This window comes from Thermobia domestica, chromosome 13, assembly GCF_964235325.1.
Source record: "Thermobia domestica chromosome 13, izTheDome1.hap1.1, whole genome shotgun sequence".
NCBI classification, from domain to species: domain Eukaryota; kingdom Metazoa; phylum Arthropoda; class Insecta; order Zygentoma; family Lepismatidae; genus Thermobia; species Thermobia domestica.
Window position 1 is genome coordinate 138,957,727 of NC_137466.1, and position 19,929 is coordinate 138,977,655.

Consider the following 19,929-nt stretch of genomic DNA (forward strand, 5'->3'; position numbering starts at 1 on the left):
CGATCGGCAGCAGGTCGAAAGACGAACAGACTGGTTCACGAAAGAATAAAATAGGAAGTCACATAACAAAGGTTTTTCCTTTATCGAGTTATGACAGTGCTCAGTTCCTTCTTACTTCACGTGAGTTTATTATCCTTTACATTATCTTAGTTACAGATTCCATATCTGCATAGTCCGCTTCGAGGTACCCATCTCATAACCATGATTCAAGTTCATAGCTGAGAGAAGCTCTCTTTAGGACCACAAGGAACATCACACATTATTAGCTCGTATTGCCCTTTCCCATTAACAGTCCAACCCCAGTCAGTCACTGTAAGTAGTTCAGGATTCGCAATATGTGCTTTACTCCATATTAGGGCTTGAAAGTGCTATTTTTATGGCCGAATTCAGAGTAGCTTGTGTTGGAGGCATGTTTCAACCATCGGCTTGCTTTTTAGTGAAAAACTACCATCACAGTTTTTTCAGGGATGTTATCTTCGGGATTCTTAAATATACAAAGCGTATTAATGCTTCCAGAACTCGGAACGTTTATTCATTAAAAGTATCTGTTCCCAGTGATGATAAAGGGTCAAGTATCGTCTCATCAGCGTCCATAAATGTATTAAAGAAACTTCTTTTCGTTTTACCATAAAATGATCCGGTGGTATCAGTCCCTGAGAGAGAATGCAATCCAATCAAAGCATCAGCTTGTGTGAGATCTAACGCTTGATATACCATACGAACGGAAATCTCACTTGTTTTAGCTCCTGAAACAACAAACCGGTATCCTATGAAAGTTGAGTGTAGATATTCGTCGCTGGCGCTCGGACATCAGTATCAGGAGAAAATATGTTTACAGTTTCTGCTCCATTTTAAACTTGCGAAGAGTGCATGTAATATGATTTCTGTATCAGTCTCTTCTTGAGTTGTTACTGGAGCAAGAGCCTGATTCCGATATTATACTATAATATTTTTCTCATTATCCAAGCTGGTTTTCACTAGTGGAATACTGAAAACCTCCGTTATTCTGTCCTTGTTTTTATCATGAGAAAGAAATTTTTCCAAAGGAATATTTTTGTGTATAGTTTGAATTCTATCTTGTACATTACAGGAACACTTACTTTCTGTCTTTGATCTCTTATTGTATAATTAAGAGAATTGTCTACGTATGTGCCAAATATAACATGAATCTCAGAAAACTCACCATATTCTGAAATAGATAATTTTGCATAACTGATTTGTCAAATCAGAAATTGTTCTCGTCTGCTTTTCTAGTTTCAGTTTGTGGACCTCTGGAATTCCATCAACAATTGCGACTGAATATATTTTTCCTTTATCTTGAGTTGAACTAGCCAGATTTATGTTAAAGCTCTACTAACAACTCAAGAAGAGGCTGATACAGAAATCATATTACATGCACTCTTCGCAAGTTTAAAATGGAGCAGAAACTGTAAACATATTTTCTCCTGATACTGATATCCGAGCGCCAGCGACGAATTTCTACACTCAACTTCCATAGGATACCTGGTTTGTTGTCTCAGAAGTTAAAACAGGTGAGATTTCCGTTCGTATGATATATCAAGCGTTAGATCGCACATAAGCTTATGCTTTGATTGGATTGCATTCTCTCTCAGGGACTGATACCACCGGTTCATTTTATGGTAAAACGAAAAGAAGTTTCTTTAATACGTTTATGGACGCTGATGAGACGATACTTGACCCTTTATCATCACTGGGAACAGATACTTTTAATGAAGAAACGTTCCGAGTTCTGGAAGCATTTATATGCTTTGTATATTTAAGAATCCCGAAGATAACATCCCTCAAAGAATTGTGATGGTAGTTTTTCACTAAAAAGCAAGCCGATGGATCAAACATGCCTCCAACACAAGCTACTCTGAATTCGGCCATAAAAATAGCACTTTCAAGCCCTAATATGGAGTAAAGCACATATTGCGAATCCTGAACTACTTACAGTGACTGACTGGGGTTGGACTGTTAATGGGAAAGGGCAATACGAGCTAATAATGTGTGATGTTCCTTGTGGTTCTAAAGAGAGCTTCTCTCAGCTATGAACTTGAATCATGGTTATGAGATGGGTACCTCGAAGCGGACTATGCAGATATGGAATCTGTAACTAAGATAATGTAAAGGATAATAAACTCTCGTGAAGTAAGAAGGAACTGAGCACTGTCATAACTCGATAAAGGGAAAACCTTTGTTATGTGACTTCCTATTTTATTCTTTCGTGAACCAGTCTGTTCGTCTTTCGACCTGCTGCCGACCGGTTGAACAGCGGCGTAAAATCCTTGTGACGTGAAGGAACGAAACTCAGGAAGTATTTGTGTATATTCTTTGTCCCCCTTTTAACTATTTTTTTTCTTGCGTTCTGAATATGGTGCCATGGTGTAGTGTAGTGTAGTGTATATCAAAATATTAAGAAGAATTAATGTTATAAAGATTGAAGTAAGAAGGACAACTTCGAATTCTGGAAGTGTCCCGACGACTAAAGTGTGGATTCACACCAGAAGAAGAGAATCCTTTACTTTTCAGTAAATGAATATAATACGAAAACACATTATTGGAGTACTTATTCCATGATAATTTTAAAAAAATCTAAAATACTTATGAACATCTACAGAATTAATATTAATATGGATCACATAATATAATAAATTGTAGAAATACGTGTAATGATAATTTAAAAAATATTAATTGCTTCTCTTGAGTGAAATAGTAGATTTTGTATACTGTTCTTTTCCTTATGTTTTATGTAACAACGATTTTGAAAATAAAAATTTATTCGTATTTCATGCTCCTTTTATAAATTTAACTATTTGGCATAAACAAATAATACAAAAATTATAGTTTTGTCAAATGAAATATTTTTTCTTAGGAAATATCCTTTTTTCGAAATTTTAACCAAAACGGCTACATTTACGTAAAAGGTGCTAAGAATTTAATGTGTAGAACGTCTTTAGACCTTCCTTTTTTAAAAAAGAAAATTAAAATCGAATGATTAGAAGCGAAGTTATAAGAAGTTAAGTGAGCGATGACTCATCATTCTCCCCTACCCCCTTCCAGTCGCGTTCTGACATGTCCATAATCACTTTTCTCATTCCCTACCTTATAAGGAACAAAATGATACCATCCAAAATACTCTACCATTAATTGCACACGGGCTACCAGTAGAAAACCCACTAATTGGTATGAATTTACTAAGAAGGTACATAATACTTCCTTATTTAAGAGAGTGTGTGGGGGGGTTCAGTTCGCAAGTTAGAGGTCTTGGAAAATTTTGTATCCTTTGACAGTCTAGATACAGAATTGTCCATTTGTTGCCAAATATTCATTGAAGTAATGACTTCTAGCAACGATCAGTGTATAAACTGTTAAAAGCACAACCAAATGAGACACAAAATGGAAAGTAATAAATCATTTCACGAAACACATAAAAAGCACTAAATAAAACGGAGTCTTTTGTTTGTTGGTAAACTCCTCGAAAAAACTCATATTCAAACGATGCATATAACAAAATCACTGGAGAAAACTGCATAGTAGTTCGCCGGAGAATTAAAAAAAATGTTGCAAGAAAATAAAAAAATGAATTGTAAATTGTGATAACATAAATTGAATTGATTACTTAAGCAGAACCAAAATACATTATCACTAATATGGAATTATAGTTCCTGATCATGTTCATTGGTTTATTGTGATTACTGTTGATTTGTTACACCTATGTGTACAGATGTTGATACATAGATCTTACATACTAATTTTTTTACAACACACAAAGTTCAGAATTATATACATAAAATTATTTAACGTTCATTAGAACCATATATTTAATCTTCTGTTCAATTTCCTAAAAGTAAAGGATATTTGGTTTATGGGTACAAAGAATAAATCTACTACTTTCCCAATACTAAAAAGACAGATCATTATGGTTTTAAATATTCTTTCCCATGCTTAACATAAATCCTTACACAGTGTCCGTTTATTATTTATTCTGATTGAATTTGGTGGATGACGTATTTCACGTTAGAGTAACAACTCAAGAAATTATTTTCTGGATAATGAAATGAATCTTAAAACAGAGGTAGTAATTGCCTTAAAGAAAAAGTAATCTTGAGATATTGGCCAATATGGTTTTGCTACAATAATATGAAATATTTCTTTAGTTAGATTTCAGTAATGTTTGTTTTTCTTTCCTTGGGTGGAACTGAACTACATACGTCCCATTTTCCCCAACATATCGACCAAGAAACATATTGATCTGTAAACAAAAGAAGAAGTGAAATATTACTGTTTTTCACATATTCTCCTATGTTAACGAACCTTTCTGCATTAGTAAATTGTTTGCAATTCTGCTTGAGTATTGTTTGCATCTTCTTTCACCTATCATATACGATACAAGAAACTGAGCTTCCAACTTTCTATACAAAACGTAAAAAAGACGAACTACGAAAATATATATTTGAAGAGCGTGAGTAGCAAGGGAATGATACTGTGTAATTGATATTCGGAAAGTTTTAGATTATTATTTGTCCATTACGTTGAAAAAAAATAACTACATTTTGTGTAGTCTTGTATACTTACTTATGTGATTAACAGACAGCAAGATAGATGTATTAGCAACAATTTAATATCAATATCAATACCTTTCAATATCTACATTTCAAAATCTTTTGTATGAAAAATATCTTCCAATCCGTCGTAACTTCATTCACGCTTAATGTTGGTAATACTACATATTTTTCCCATGTGCTTCATTTTATTTTGTTCAGTTGTAGCACTGATCAATCACAGTCAACTTAATTGTAATCAACACGAATATTTCGCGATTCCTGTATTTACCCCGTCATATACAATTAAGTTTTGTCATTGTATTTCTTCAATTCTCTATTAAATCTCTAACATACATTTTTGTTAGAGATTTTTAATACATCATGATTTTTAATACAGTTAATTATCCATTCACGACTAAGCCACCCGTAGCTACAACCGATTCTAAAAAAAAGTTAGATGATTATTATTATAAATTACCTAAAATAATAATAATAATAATAATAATAATAATAATAATAATAATAATAATAATGACAGATGTATATTACAAAATACTATTCTACTATAAGATTATAAAAATACAATATAAACTACTTTTTGTGAAAACAACATAATATGCTTATCTTGTGAATTTAGTTATAAACGTATTTGTGTTCCATTTTAAACAAATAACACACATCTAAATTGATCAAGATGATATTTATACTATACTGTATAGTATATTACCTATTGGCTGTACGATCAAATCGACTGATGACCAGGTAATCGTAACCAAAGTCTGTTATAAGTTGACACCTAACTGTATTTTACTTAAGATATAAGATTTAAAGAGGGAAAATATATTTAAATATACATATCAAAATACGTAATTTCGGAAGTTTCATGGTCTTAGCTATGAAAGAACAAACATTTTCTCTATCTGTAACAAACGTAAATTTACAATTCTATTTCGTGGAATTATTTTGCTTTGCTATATACATTTTTGTACAGCATTTTTACAATAAAAAAAACTATATTCATGCAATAAATCTGCAAATAATAACTTTGCCCTATATCATACAATATCAATAGATGTATAGTAACATCTGTATCTGAAATTCTAACACTTATCAAAATGTTTTGAAAACTGCATTTCAATCAAAAGATGGAGAATAATAGATTGAAAATAAAACTTTTTATTTATGAATGACTAACAGATTTCTTCCAGATGCTTAAGTTTATTTTAATACAAGTACTGTTTATTAATTGTAACATCGATCATATTTTAAGCAGATTTTTTTATCGTTTTGAATACTATACGAAGTTCATACTCATAAAAGTTGCATAATAGTTTTTAGGTTACAGAAAAAGAGCTAATTATTCTTACGTAGTAAAAATACATTAATTCGTAATTAATACGTCAACTAATGTAGTACTACAAAGAGATCAGTATTGTCCACGAACTTTACTATTATCTATTCATTTATTATCGTGTAAATGAGATAAGAATCTAACATACTGCGGAAGAAAAATGTTTTTCTAAATATATTTTGCGCTGTCATCGTCCCCATATTTTCCACTAATACTGTATTTACAATTTACATACACAGTTTTATTTTACACAATTTTGTACGAAACTTACTGTATTTCAATTACAATCTAAGTACTAACAGAAAAATAATTTAATGGCTTCAAATGTAACAAAATTTCATTATTTTCAACTTAATTTATGGAATCATATCACCCAGAAAGAGACTATTGTTATTTTGCAAACACTTAATTTACAGAATGATAAACTAAACCGAAGTTATGTCCTTTAAGATTTTTGTTCGGCGTACATGGGATTGCTGAATGTTGAAACTGAAGGTTTGTATATGGGATTACCAGCCTGAAAGAAAACAAAATATGCATAATGAAAGTATGCTAAAAATACGCGAACACACACACACACACACACACACACACACATATATATATATATATATATATATATATATATATATATATATATATATATATATATATATATATATATATTCCATTTCCCAAAAACTATAGGTAAAAGTTACCATTGTTCATCTCAATAACAAATTACTTAGATATGCTTTGTTTCCTCTTTTTTCTCTCTTTCTTTCTTTCTTTCTCATTCTCTTTAATTAATATACTTTTGTTATATGAATTCAGTATTATAATTATGAATATTCTTAAACAATTATCCTTTTTGTTGTATCAAAAGATCCAATATGATTCAATCAAAAATTTTCTTGTACGCCTTATATTTGGAGAACTATATATAGTGTAGTGAAGCCCAAACTATAACTTAACTTATTATGATATGCTTATTCTGCAGAAAATACGAAAATTCGATTTAGGGGCTGTTCAAGAATTTTGTGGCGCCTGATCCAAAAACTAATTATTGGCCAAGATCGCAATCTTTTGATGCATTTTATGGATTATTCCTGAAGTTCTTGGCCAAGATTGCAATCTTTTGATCCATTTTTATTATTCCTAAGATTCTTGTTATTTTGAACTAGATGCTTCTATTTCAAGTTCATTTTAAACTTTCTTGTGGCAAAAAAAAAAAAAAAAAAGTTTCAAAAGTTAAACATGTAGTAGTGTTCAAAATATTCAAAAAGAAAAAATGAAATATTTTGTTTTCAGAATACTTTTAAACTTTCTAAGAAATTAGGCTTATTGAATAGAATATTCTACCATGATTCCATACATATTCTGATAAAAGACCCACTTATAAAAGTTCAAGATTAATTCCTTTCTATTGTCATTATACTAAAGCTATTCTTTTACCTTAAAGCACTGTTGAAAAGTTCCATATCTCCATTTATAAACCTGCTTTAAAACCAAAATTTACATATCGAAAGCAGAAGATAATATGGCACTAGAAATGCAAAATATGACAATTCTAAATGGTAAGAAATTGCGTGCCAAAAATATGACTTGCTCTTTCTTTCTTCATGCAAACAATATGATCTACCAATGGACACTATTGGTAGATCATATGATAGATCTACCATGATCTACCATGCAGTTGAAAGTTACTTTCGAAAAGAAACATATTCAATTAAGTAGTGCTTCTCCTCAACTTTCATTCGTGTTGTTCTCTTCATGGTTACTTTTGGAGTACATTGTTCGTTCAAGGACATTTATCCAACATAATAGAACTTATTACATATTGAAAGGCATGCATCAATTTTGTATAATTATTTTTAAAACGTCAAAATAGTGTATAAAATAGAGTGTCACTATGCTATCTCTACAAAGTTTCCAAAGAAAGACTAAATTTTACTAGTGATGAGCAAATGCAAGACCACCATCCAGTCTTGGTCTTGGTCTTGCACTGGAACCCTTGGTCTTGGGCCTGGTCTTGCACACCTAGTCTTGATCTTGGTCTTGCTTGCAAGAGTCTTGCAAGTCTTGCTTTTCTTAAATCTTATGATTTGTATACGTAAATTTTACTCTGGATATAAGGGATAATAAATTCTACAATGCGCCAATAGTAACGAAAATACAATGTATGTTTCTAAATATAATACAGTAGGCCCCCTATATCTTCGTGTATGATGATAATGTACAACATACGCGATGACCCGTATTTATTTCCATGTGTACCCACGATTCACTACTTATAAGATAAACCACAACGTTTCATAATCTTTTTATATTTTTAACAGATTTAATACTCCATTGGTTTCCAAAATGGGGAGGCTACCCCTGAAACGCATGAAAGAAAATCAAGACGGCACAGATTGATGAGATTCCATGAATTGCAAAATTATTTTTACATTTTAAAGGCGTCAGATATTTTCTTTTCAACCACGATTAGCTGATCTTTGTATTGAACAAACTTCCAATTAAATATTGAGATTTTGTTTTACTGATTCCAATATGTACTCTATACGGCAGAAACATGCACATCACGCAAAAGCGATAAAAAATGGAAACTTTCGAAACGTAGCCATGGAGAAAAAAGGAGAGAATTAGCTGGATTGAACAGAAAACGAATGAGAAGGTGTTAGAAATAGTAGCAGTAAGGAAGAAAAGAAGAATTTTAGTTGTAATTAAAAGGAGGAAGAGGAACTGCTTGTTACATTGGTTGAGGAGGAATTGTATTATGAGGAACGTACTAGAGGGTATAGTGGAAGGAGAGAAGAGCGAATAAGACTATGTAGTTGAAGGAAGTATTGAAACAGAAAATTGCTACGTCAAGAAGGAGAGACTAGCTGATTACCATCGTACATCGAAGCTTCTCACTTGCAGCAAGTGACCTGCCAATAATAGCAGAATAGCTATGATGATGATGTTTTTAGCAATATTGGTTAAAAAAGAGAGAGAAAAATAAATTAATAATGATAGTAATCAAACAAACCTCTTAATATTTTAGAATGATTTGAGTGAAAACTGAAAACGACTCAACTGTCTATGTTTTTTTTTTTTTTTGTGTGTGTGTGTGTGTGTGTAAATTCAATTTATATAGCTAAATACTTTCTACTTATATTAGAAATACAAAATAACGGCATCAAAATCCAAATTATTTGACATAACTGTACAAAATCACTCTTACTTGTGAATATGAATTATTTATTGTTATATAATGTTATATCACTCAATCCTCGATGTGCCGTATCACTGAAAAAAAACGTAGGTTAGATGTGTAAATCCTATAGTTTTTGATACGTAGTTTCCGTACGAACGAAAGAACTGTATATAGGCTGTCAGGATCTCACATACGGATGAACGTATGTAACATATAGCTAACATATGCAACATACGTATATATATGGAATATACGGAAGATTGTTAGATGTCAGATATCCTGCAACGGCATGGTATAATATATAAGTGGGAAAGAGGGCAATATGTATGTAGCATACGGATAGCGTATGCTCTATAATGATTTCTAAAGTAAACATAAGGATTCCGTATATTTATACAATATACCGCTGTGCAGATAACGGATTTTTTTAGTGTACTTAAGGAGGCTAAAGGTTATATTGATAAACAATTATTCAACATATAAGTATCCGCCCATTAAATCAAACTTGTGGTCATATGCACTAAGTTTCTGTCAATGACATGAAAATGTTATTTCGATATTAATTTTATGAGCACACATTAAAAATTTCCAACGGATGCTTGAACCTCGGAGCCAAGGTCATACCCATATAGTAGGCAGCTATTGTGTACGGAATTACCGATGTTCAATACTACATTTCTCTTTAGTTTTGGAAGAAGAACACCACTAATTTGTTTTGAAATGAAATGAAATATCTAGTTTAACGTCCCACAATTATGCATCGAGGCTAAGAGAAACGGTGATGATGAGAAATAAATGAAATGGTGGAATGAAGAAAATAGGAGGAAACGGGGAAACCCCGAGAAAACCCACGCACACAATGTTTGTTCACTAAGAAAGCTCGCATGGCACAAGCTGGGATCGAACCAGGGACCCCATGTACGAGAAGTAAACGCTCTACCACTGAGCCGGTATTTGTACAAGACTCTTGCGCAAGAGTCTTGGTCTTGGTCTTGGTCTTGCAGGTATGGTCTTGGTCTTGGTCTTGCAGGTATGGTCTTGGTCTTGGTCTTGCATGCAAGACTCTTGCGCACATCACTAAATTTTACTCTTAAATACTACATTACAGTACAACCCCTCAAATCCGAACTAATTGGGGCTGCAGCCTGTTCGGATTTCGGGGGGTTCGGATTACCCGAGAAATAATATTACGTACCGTACTTATTTCGTCACTGAATTTCTAATCTTCGACAATTAAAGATAACTGACTTCAAGTGAAAAATCAGTGTTTGTTTAATCTTGTGTTGTAATTTTTCGTGTGAATCGTAATCCAGTTAACCTAAAATGATTTCATTGTTTGGGATTTTTTGAAATACGTAAGTAGACGTAAGCTATTGCCTATTTTATCTAAACTTAACTGTATTTTATAACGTTTTGAATAAGCATTAAGTCTGAACATGTTAAAACCTTAAAAAAACTAAATTTGTGTGATGAAATCTTTTTTTTTTTCATTTTCTAGCTGTAGTTAATTTTTTTCCCCTGAGAACGTGTTCGGATTTGCCGGGTTTTCGGATTTCCGGGGTTCGGATTTGAGGGGTTGTACTGTATTACGGACTCCGCCACCTTGTTGTCTTAAAAATGAAATATCTTTATTCAGTAGCGGCTTGTAAGAGCACTCACGTAGATAACAATTAGAATTTTACTGTTTACAAGAGTTACGGCATTAAGTGCTTCCTTCGTTTGTGGCGATAGATTTTGTAATGGGAACTTCCCTCATAAGCCGCCACTGATAGTTTCTTAAAAAGAAGAATATTTAAGGTACTAATATCAATAAATATCTTCTCATGCTTCATTTTTGTCTCTTGACTACCACCACTTGGTAAAAAAAATCTGCAATGCTTTGTTCCCCCCCCCCAATAAAAAATTTGTGAATAGTTAATAAGATTTACTTACCGCGTCCCATTTAGCCATTTTTCTTTCATTTTCAAATCTTGCATATTCCCTTCGATCGTGTATCGTTGTAATACATTTCCATATAAGTAATAGAATTATGCCGATCAACACAATAGCTCCTATTACTCCCAACACAAGTCCTGTGTGAGAAGGAATAAGATTTTTAAAAAATAGACCAAACCTTCAAGGCTATGTGATTTCACACTTATATTGGAGCCAATACGAATGTTTGTAATGAGTGAAGTTACAATTACTAAGTTCTAGTATATATGGCATTTTTAAACCTAACTTTCTGTAAATCCCTTTACTCCATCCTTCTAATTTTTAGTTTACTATACACCTTTCTGGCCACACCATCGCTATTTCATCAACTTAGTTGCTTCACTTAATTTTCCAATGAACCTATTTGCAGGTAGAATGAATAAAATAAAAAGTAGTAATTTCAACCATTAGAAATCTTGCATACCATTTAAGTATTATAAATTATCGTCCTTTGATCATCCTATCGTTTTATTCCTATTAACATTTTCTTTGCAAAAGAATTCCACTATTGTTTCAAATCGTTTTAATTTCTAGTAAATTCTAAGAAATATGTAAAACAGATAAAGAAAAGAAATTAACTGTGAGATAAATGCAGGACAATTCTGAGTATTTTGTTACAATTTCTCATCCAGGTAGTAAATCTCCAGGAAACAGATAATATTCAGGGCAATTAGTCTCTTAATTGCTATTTATATAAATGATATTAGAAAAAACATACGTATTGAATATATAAACAAATATATAATAACGCTCTGATAATTTAATTGACTGATATACATTTAAAATTATTACAAATATTTTAACAGCTAGCATTTAAATAACAAAACTGATTGAAAACTTTATTCAATTATTCTGAATTACAAACTACAATAAGAAGATATTTTAATTTGGTTTAGTTGTGTACGCTATCACCGTATAAAACGTTTCTTTAACTTTCATATTAAAATAATAATATACAAGTTATCGAGTATCAAAGCGCTTAACCAAGAAGGGCTCACTGGAATAGAAAATTGACTATACCAATTTAAAAAGATTCAATTTAAAAAGTTAAACTTAATTATAACTTACAAAATTTTGGAACTTGCATTTTATTCTCATTAAAATGTAAATGAATTCTTCAACTTACCAAGTACGTCAATTTCTGTACCACATTGTTTCTCTTTTAATGCCCACACTTTGGTTAGTCCTGATTCAAAATTTTTATAGCGAAATGTGTAGGTACATCCGAAATCATCAGGATAACTACAGATCTTCTCTTCAGAATCATTATCATCTGGGAACAAAAACAATACTTAACAGCACTGCCTACCAGCTTAAACAAAATGCATTTTAAACTAATTAGTACTATGACATTTTTTTAAAAAAAGAGTTGACAATAGATTTTGTTGTTATGGTTATTCATAATTTCAATTTCGTTCATATTATTATAAACAATCATGTAACTACAATCAATGTTGTTAACTTAGAATTCTAACAGTATTATTGAACTTGGTTTTTATGGGGGTATTGAATGGGTTTTTCATACTGGTAGCTTTGAAATTTAAGTTTAATAGAAGCATATTTTTAGAACGAATAGTATTAAAAACTCATGTTTTCAGTTTCTGCTAGCAATCAATTATATGAGACACGTTCATAATACTATAAAGAGTCTTGATACTGTTTACTTATGACATTATTACAAAATTAATTTATTATAAAGTATTAATCTTGATATGACGTTCAACAATCAACCTAAAGTGCCCATCTTAGAGCAATGGAAATCTATATTCCTAATCGAATCAACTTGCTCTGACATCTGAAAGGTATTAATTAGAGTTTAAACATATGAACAAAGCTCTCTCGTGGCTAAGCGGTTAGTGTACGCGCCTTCGGCGTGGATGACCCGAGTTCGATTCCCGGCGGAAGCTCATGTGGTTCGGATCCCCCGTTAAGCTGTGGGTTCACGTCTCATATAACCTGGCTCCTGACAGGAACATTAATCTTAAATCAAATCAAATTCTTCATATAAACAAATATCTATGAATTTCTCTGACTACCTGCAATATAAAAATTCTAGAAATCCCTGTGAGCATTACAACATCCTGCATATCTCTGCCACAAGAAACATTTACAAAGATCAAGGACGTCTATTGTTACACAGGTATACCAACAACATATCTTGATGATCGATGACTCCCTCTATGTAATCAACTATACCATCAACACATATCAGGACCTTGGAAGAGAAAGGGCGAATCCTGAAATCGGGTGTTGCGAAATCAAGCTGAAAGTTTTGCAAGTACATTAAGATAGCAAGGGCGAATCTTTATTTATCTTGAAACTGTGAAAGAACTCAGGATGAACCAGGGCAAAACGCGGTATTTATGTGTTGTCCAGAACTATTCGATGCGAGCAAAAAAAAAAAATTAAATCGATTTTTCGGGTTCGCCCTTTCCCTTCCAAGGTCCTGATATCTCCTTACCTATGACTCTCAATGCAATATTGAGATCCTACAACATCCTAAGATGTGTATGTCCTCCCATTGACCATCTTCTATCAATGTAAGTAAGACAAATTCTGAGATACAGTCCTCTTCATGGTATATACGTTTCATGATTCATACTTGGGCCTTTTTCCACGAACCAAGTTCCATTGTGAACTCGCCTTGAGTATCCCCAGAGCAGAAGTTAACCACCCTTTTCATAATCAATATATGTTTACGTCCTTGTAAGAAAGCACTTGAATATTATTGTTACTAATTAAGTGTCTCATATTCGATCTAAACAAAGCCCACCTAAGCATAAATCTATTACAGTTCTCAATCCATCTTTTGTTAGTCATATTGTGTTAGTCAACATAGAAAAATGATAACATTCAATAGTCCCTCCACCTCTGAGGGAAACAGAAGTACATTATTAACAAGTACTACATTAATACGATTATTATTATATGACACCAATCTGAATCGCGAAATGTTATCATTTTTATAGAAAACTTAATTTATTTATATCTCTAAAATAAAATAAAAATAGCACAAAAAACTTGCTAAAAGTCTTTTCCGCTCCTATTACTCTTTCCAAGTTTACTAAATATATACAAACTATATGATATAAATAGAGTCTGTAAAGTACCTTCAAACTTCTCTGTAACATTAACTTCTATATGTTGATTATCGCAATCGTACTTAGTTAGTTTACCCATCTTATAAGCAAGAGATTCAACACAATCCTTCAGTTCTCTACATTTTCCTGGACACGTCTAGAAAAGAAAAGAACATACATTTTACACAATGTGATAAGTTTCTAATACTATCCTATAAGTTGTTACAAAAAAAGTCCTAAGTGGTCAATTTTAGGTTCAACATTTACCTTCCGATACAAATTTTATAACATAAAGTTGATCTACTGTTTTCCGACCAGAAGAGTGAATTAATCTTTTCTAAGGAAACATTTATTTAAGTGATAGTTTGTAGGAACAAAGCAAACTGTTTTCATGAAATGGGGGTAAATTTACCTTCTGGTGTGAGAAAATAAACCAGCTAACTCTCAACTTTGGGGAAAACGCATAACGAACCAATACTGAAGTACTTAGCCTTCACATTACCAAGAAAGTTTGTTGTTTCATACATATTATCATAACTGCTTATTCTAAACATTTTAAAATCAATAATTGTCAGGTGTGGCTGCTACTTCAGGTTGCTCCATTATGCAACCGATTAACGTTATTATTTAGTGTTATACTTCTTAAAATGTTTTCTAAATATTAAAGTAACATTTGGGTAAATATAAAACTTTGCTCTTCAGCGCAAGATAAACCTGCACTTAGTGCACTTACAGGGATGTCAAGTCTGTAGCTCAAATAACTCTTAATAAAGGAACGTTTCAGGGATTCTGACTGACATTCCCTCCCTGCAATATTTAACCATATCTGGGATTTTGGACCTAGACTCCTTAAATGAAACCAAAGGCTTATAAAGTAACAGAAAAAGATACGTGATGGTAAGGGATTGAAAAGGGGAAAAATATGAAGGGATTAACGTAAGAATAAGCTATTCAAGCACAGAGCCTTTACTCGTTATGATATCTTTTCGATATTCACTCTGAAATTTCAACTAGTATACAGGTAATTGAATTTGGCTTTGCGTTTAGAATCATCGCTGGGGGGAATATTTCTCCGTTATTATGAAGTTCTATGGGTTTCTGTTCACACAATAACAATCTTATTCCCGCTTTGTAAATAAGCTAAAAAAAATATTTTAGAGCCATACTCATTCTTAAATTTCACAAAACGATCAGTCTTGATTGCTACAAATTCTCCCTTATTGTTGTCCCTGAAGATTGTATTCTTTAAGTTTTACTTGATCCTGCAAAACCAAAGATCATGTTTTGTACTTTCTAAATTTGACATAATGATTGGGAATGTTTCGTTCCTGTGTTTTGAAAGTTCTGTGCCTTTTGGATATGCCTTCCTTCTTAATTTCTAGTCTTGGTCGTTTCTCAAATGAGTGATTTTATTAACCAACAAAAAAGTTTTTTTTTTTTTTTTTTTAAGTTTGACCTGTATGTATGTACGGTATATTCACGATTGTATCGAGAATTGTTGATTATACTTTGATGTGCTTTTCACTAATCAAGTAAGTTTTTCGCAAAGAAGGTTCTTACACATGGGAGCCCGCAGATTTTTTTCCAAAGGGGGCAAGACACACACACACACACACACATCTATCTACACACCTCGGGTGTAAAAGGTGATAAACCACAAATCACGAAAATTTTAGTTCTAGGAATGAACAAGGCGACAAGCCTCTTCTCCGTCTGTTCAAGGTGAAACATTTTTGAATTTCATATATAGATGGTAGGAAAAGGCACGATGATATGCCACTCTTTCGAGGTTTACGCACGTACAGTGTTGCCAGGTCCCCAGCTCGTAAAGCCGCTACTGTACCGTCAAAATTCCGCCACGTTCCGCTACCCTTACTGAAATTCCGCTATTTTCCGCTACATTATAAAATTAAACTTAAATGATAAAGAAAGAACTCTGTTAACAAAACTGCAAAAAATTCACACATTAATAATAGGCCTAAATTCTAAATGGAAAGCTCTAATTTAGTGCGTCACTAAATTTTATGAACTAAAAAAAAAATAATTTCAGTTTTATTTGAATAAATCTCTCACAGCCAATACTTATCATTCTTTTATTATCATGTTCTTTATTAACATATTAACATTGTGTAACACAGGCTGGTAGTTAGCCCAAAACTGTAGGGGGGGCGGTAGAAGTTATAGGGGCCCGATCCAACCATATTATACTTTATCACTATATTATAGTCCATTTGCAAGCCTACCGTGAAAATTTTAGGGGGCAGCAAAAATTTAGTGGGACCGGCCCCCTGATTACGGGCCTGGTGTAACATCAGTTGTAAACATTTTTTCTTTTAAAATTAGAAAAAATGAAAGAAAAGGAATACACATGTTTCATTAGTTACTGCACAATAGTCAGGCCCGACCTTAGGTGGTGCGGGGCCCGATTGGGAACATTTTGCGAGGCCCCAGGTTTACAGCTAACTTGCACCAAAATCTGTAGAATCTATACACATATATATATTAGCCTGTGCCAGTGAAAGCGCAATATATATATAGATATATAGCTATATATCTTAAGCTTTCCCTGCTGGTCTAGTGGTTATACCCATTTCCAACGTTTTTCCATCTGCAAAATGCGCTCACCCTGTTCGTTGCTTGTAACGACTAATTTTTCAGAGATATAACTCTAATGGAAATGTAGACAATGAAATAATTTTAAAATATATATTTCACCCTTGTGCCTCGCAATTTTTCAAGAAGGTTCTGCGCCAGTATTTCATAGGTTTCTTCTCTTACAAGTAAACCTATCGATGGCGAAATCTACTTTCTTGACCAAACTTGGCAGAGAAGTGTGTAATTTCAAGAAAAGAGCGTAAGCAAATTTAAAATGCTTCCATCCATAAAGACGGCCGCAGTTGCCAACAACCTGATTGATCAGAATAAGTCATTTACAATTTGTTTCAAGTTTGAGAGTTTCATTTTATTTGTAAAACAGGTAAAGGGATGAGAAACACAAATACATCCACCGACACCGGGAGTAAGTAGACATCTATTTGAGGGTATGCTTATCATGGTCACAATCTTTAAGTCGGCCACCTTTTGTCTCGCATGATTTTTTTAAATAGGAAGGGGTCATGTAATATATCAAATTGGTCTAGAGTTTTACAAGAAATACAATGAAGTATGTATTTCAATAAATTTATATCTGTAAGACATAATGAAATGCACATTGATATGAATTCTTTGGTTCAAAGATTTCTTAATAGCTAGATCTTTTTTAAAAAGAATTCAAGTCAGTAAAACCTAATGTACGCTAGTGAGAACATCGTAGGTAGCTACTTATGAAAGGTATAATCAGCATGAAATCGTTATCGACTGCATACAAAATGAAATGGTGATGAATTGATCACAAACCTTAAGCAACTAATGGAAAATGGATGACATGTATTAAATTGGATTATTCGAGTTGGATTGGTATTCGAAGACTAACCTTCATAAGCAGCCACCTATTCAGTATCCACTAGTATACATTCGGTTTTCCTGACTTGATTAAAAAATCTACGGAATTTTTCGCAGGGGAGGGCAAATTTTCTCCTCTAGTTTTGTATTTCCAGTATAGCTATAGGAGGAATTACATGCAAAGAAGTCGCACTCGGTGATATCACATAGCATAATCAGTAAGAACGCCAAGAACTTTAATTACTGGGGGTGTTCAAAATAAAAGAGAGTGTGAACCCATAATAATGATATACATTTTTACACAAACTCAAAGAAAACAATACTTTTACTCCTAAGGTGTGTAAGGAAATTTGTGGGAGTGTTAGGGATGTTGGGGATGTGCAGAATACTTCCTGGACATAATATCAATTTTTACAATGAAGTTGTAAACGTAAAGTAATAATAATAATAATAATAATAATAATAATAATAATAATAATAATAATAATAAAGTAAATACTGCAGCATTAAATTCAGAATATATTTGCTTATGCCCGGAAACTTAATACTGACTATTCATTTACTTGCCAGGGAGAGGCCATACACTGGTGGAGTCCATGGATGTACCTGAATTGCAATATGTTGTTGTGTGTACTTGACAAACGAGAGTAGCAGAGCCATCTTAATGGTACTATAGCCACTTGACCGGGGCCCTCGCAAGCATTGGGGGTACCGCGAGCATAATGGCATGTATTAGGAGCAAAATTTAGTCATAGGACCACAACACTTTGTTTGTTCTGGGGTTTAATATGCTGTTGAAACGGCACTGGAGAGTAGATTAGACTGGAAAATAGAGTAGACGGTACTAGTGCGTGGCCCCCTTAGGCGCGGAGCCCGATTGGGAGCAATCAGTCCAATCGGCTTAAAGCCGACTCTAACCATAGTGTCACTTGACAACAAATTTAGCAAAGATTAGCGTGCAAATAATATTGATACATATGTCAAATATAAAATTTATAAAACGTTTCATTGCAATTACCTTCAAGAAAAAATATTTTTTTCACTTAGTGCTATTTTTTTTAAATTTCTCTCCCTATGAAACTACTATAAAATACTATTTAACTACATAAAAAATTCTATATTTTTGTCTCAACAGGACTTCTACTTTACAACAAGTGGACCCTCTCTCCCCAAAACCATACTCTGATTAAGCCTGGACAAGCATTAAATGCACAAGATAGATTTCACCTTATGCAGAATCGTTATGACGTATAATTTATGTTATTCTAAAGGCCTGACTACTGCAGGAAACATTTTACTCGAACTGTTTAGTATGTCACATGTCAGAACAACTAAGTCCCGAATTAATTAAATTTTGTCACATATTTTCTAACCTAACATAAATATTTTGTAATCTGATTTGTTCATATCTTTCAAGCTATGGGAGAAAATTGGAGGTTTTAAGATAGGTTTTCAAAAGTCGCTACATTTTCCGTATTTTTCGTCCGTCGCCGCTTTGTCGCCAGGGTAACGGAAAGTCGCTACGCGTAGCGGAATTCCGCTACGCTTGGCAACACTGCGCACGTATAAGGTGACAACATGTAGTGCAATATGGCGTTGTACTTTAGGCAGCACGCTGTTCTATCGGAAGAAATTGCCGATATGATTGATATTTTAAGCGATATTACCGGTGTCAGTGATCCAGACGATCCGGATTATGTTCCTGAGGTGAAAGCGGGATCATCAGCATCATCTCAAACGAATTCACTAAGTGTTATTGAAAAATCTTATACAATGTGGATCATCACATTATACATGCACGAACTCTGTTGGTTATCTCCTTGTACTACCATGAGCAAAATAAATGACGCGTCTCTTTATTTTGAAGTTTTTTGAAAATATCTCCGTTTTCTTTATATGTTCGAAATTTCGGAAGGTTTCCCCAGCAGGACAGGTTAATAACAAACCCGTTTTTAATATTTGTGTTAGATATTAGCTTAAAATAAAGAAATTAGAGGCAAAAAACATTAAATCGACAGAAATCTCGAGAATTACCAACTCTGCTAAAGTGGGAAATTTTCAAGAACACGAGGGAATTCTGCATTTCAACACGAAGCAGCGACATCTATGTCATTGAGAGAAATGTGGATTAAATCTACAAACTAAACTTTTAACGAATATTTCTAGTATGTCTTATTATATGCATTATCTGCAAACTCCAAATATATGAATATATGCTAAGTATTAACATAAAGATAGAGCAAATAGTGGAAATTATCTATGGTAAAGGACGAATTGATAGGACGATCGTAATGAAATATCGTCTTTACCGGAACAGGCTCAATTCACATAAAAAAACAAATAGCTCAGTTAGTT

At 33.0% G+C, this 19,929-nt stretch overlaps 1 protein-coding gene across 1 annotated transcript in view; it reads right to left on the minus strand.

Annotated features, from left to right (window-relative positions):
* Positions 1-3,672: 3,672 nt before the first annotated feature.
* LOC145667778 (integrin beta-PS-like) overlaps positions 3,673-19,929 on the minus strand; it is a 203,661-nt gene continuing 187,404 nt past the window's right edge. The window contains exons 12-15 of the mRNA XM_081735217.1: positions 14,164-14,290; positions 12,180-12,326; positions 11,012-11,151; positions 3,673-6,415 (exon numbers count right to left, since the gene is read on the minus strand). Of these exons, the coding sequence (XP_081591343.1) occupies positions 6,344-6,415; positions 11,012-11,151; positions 12,180-12,326; positions 14,164-14,290 (486 nt within the window). The 3' untranslated portion in view covers positions 3,673-6,343. The remainder of the gene's footprint in view (positions 6,416-11,011; positions 11,152-12,179; positions 12,327-14,163; positions 14,291-19,929) is intronic.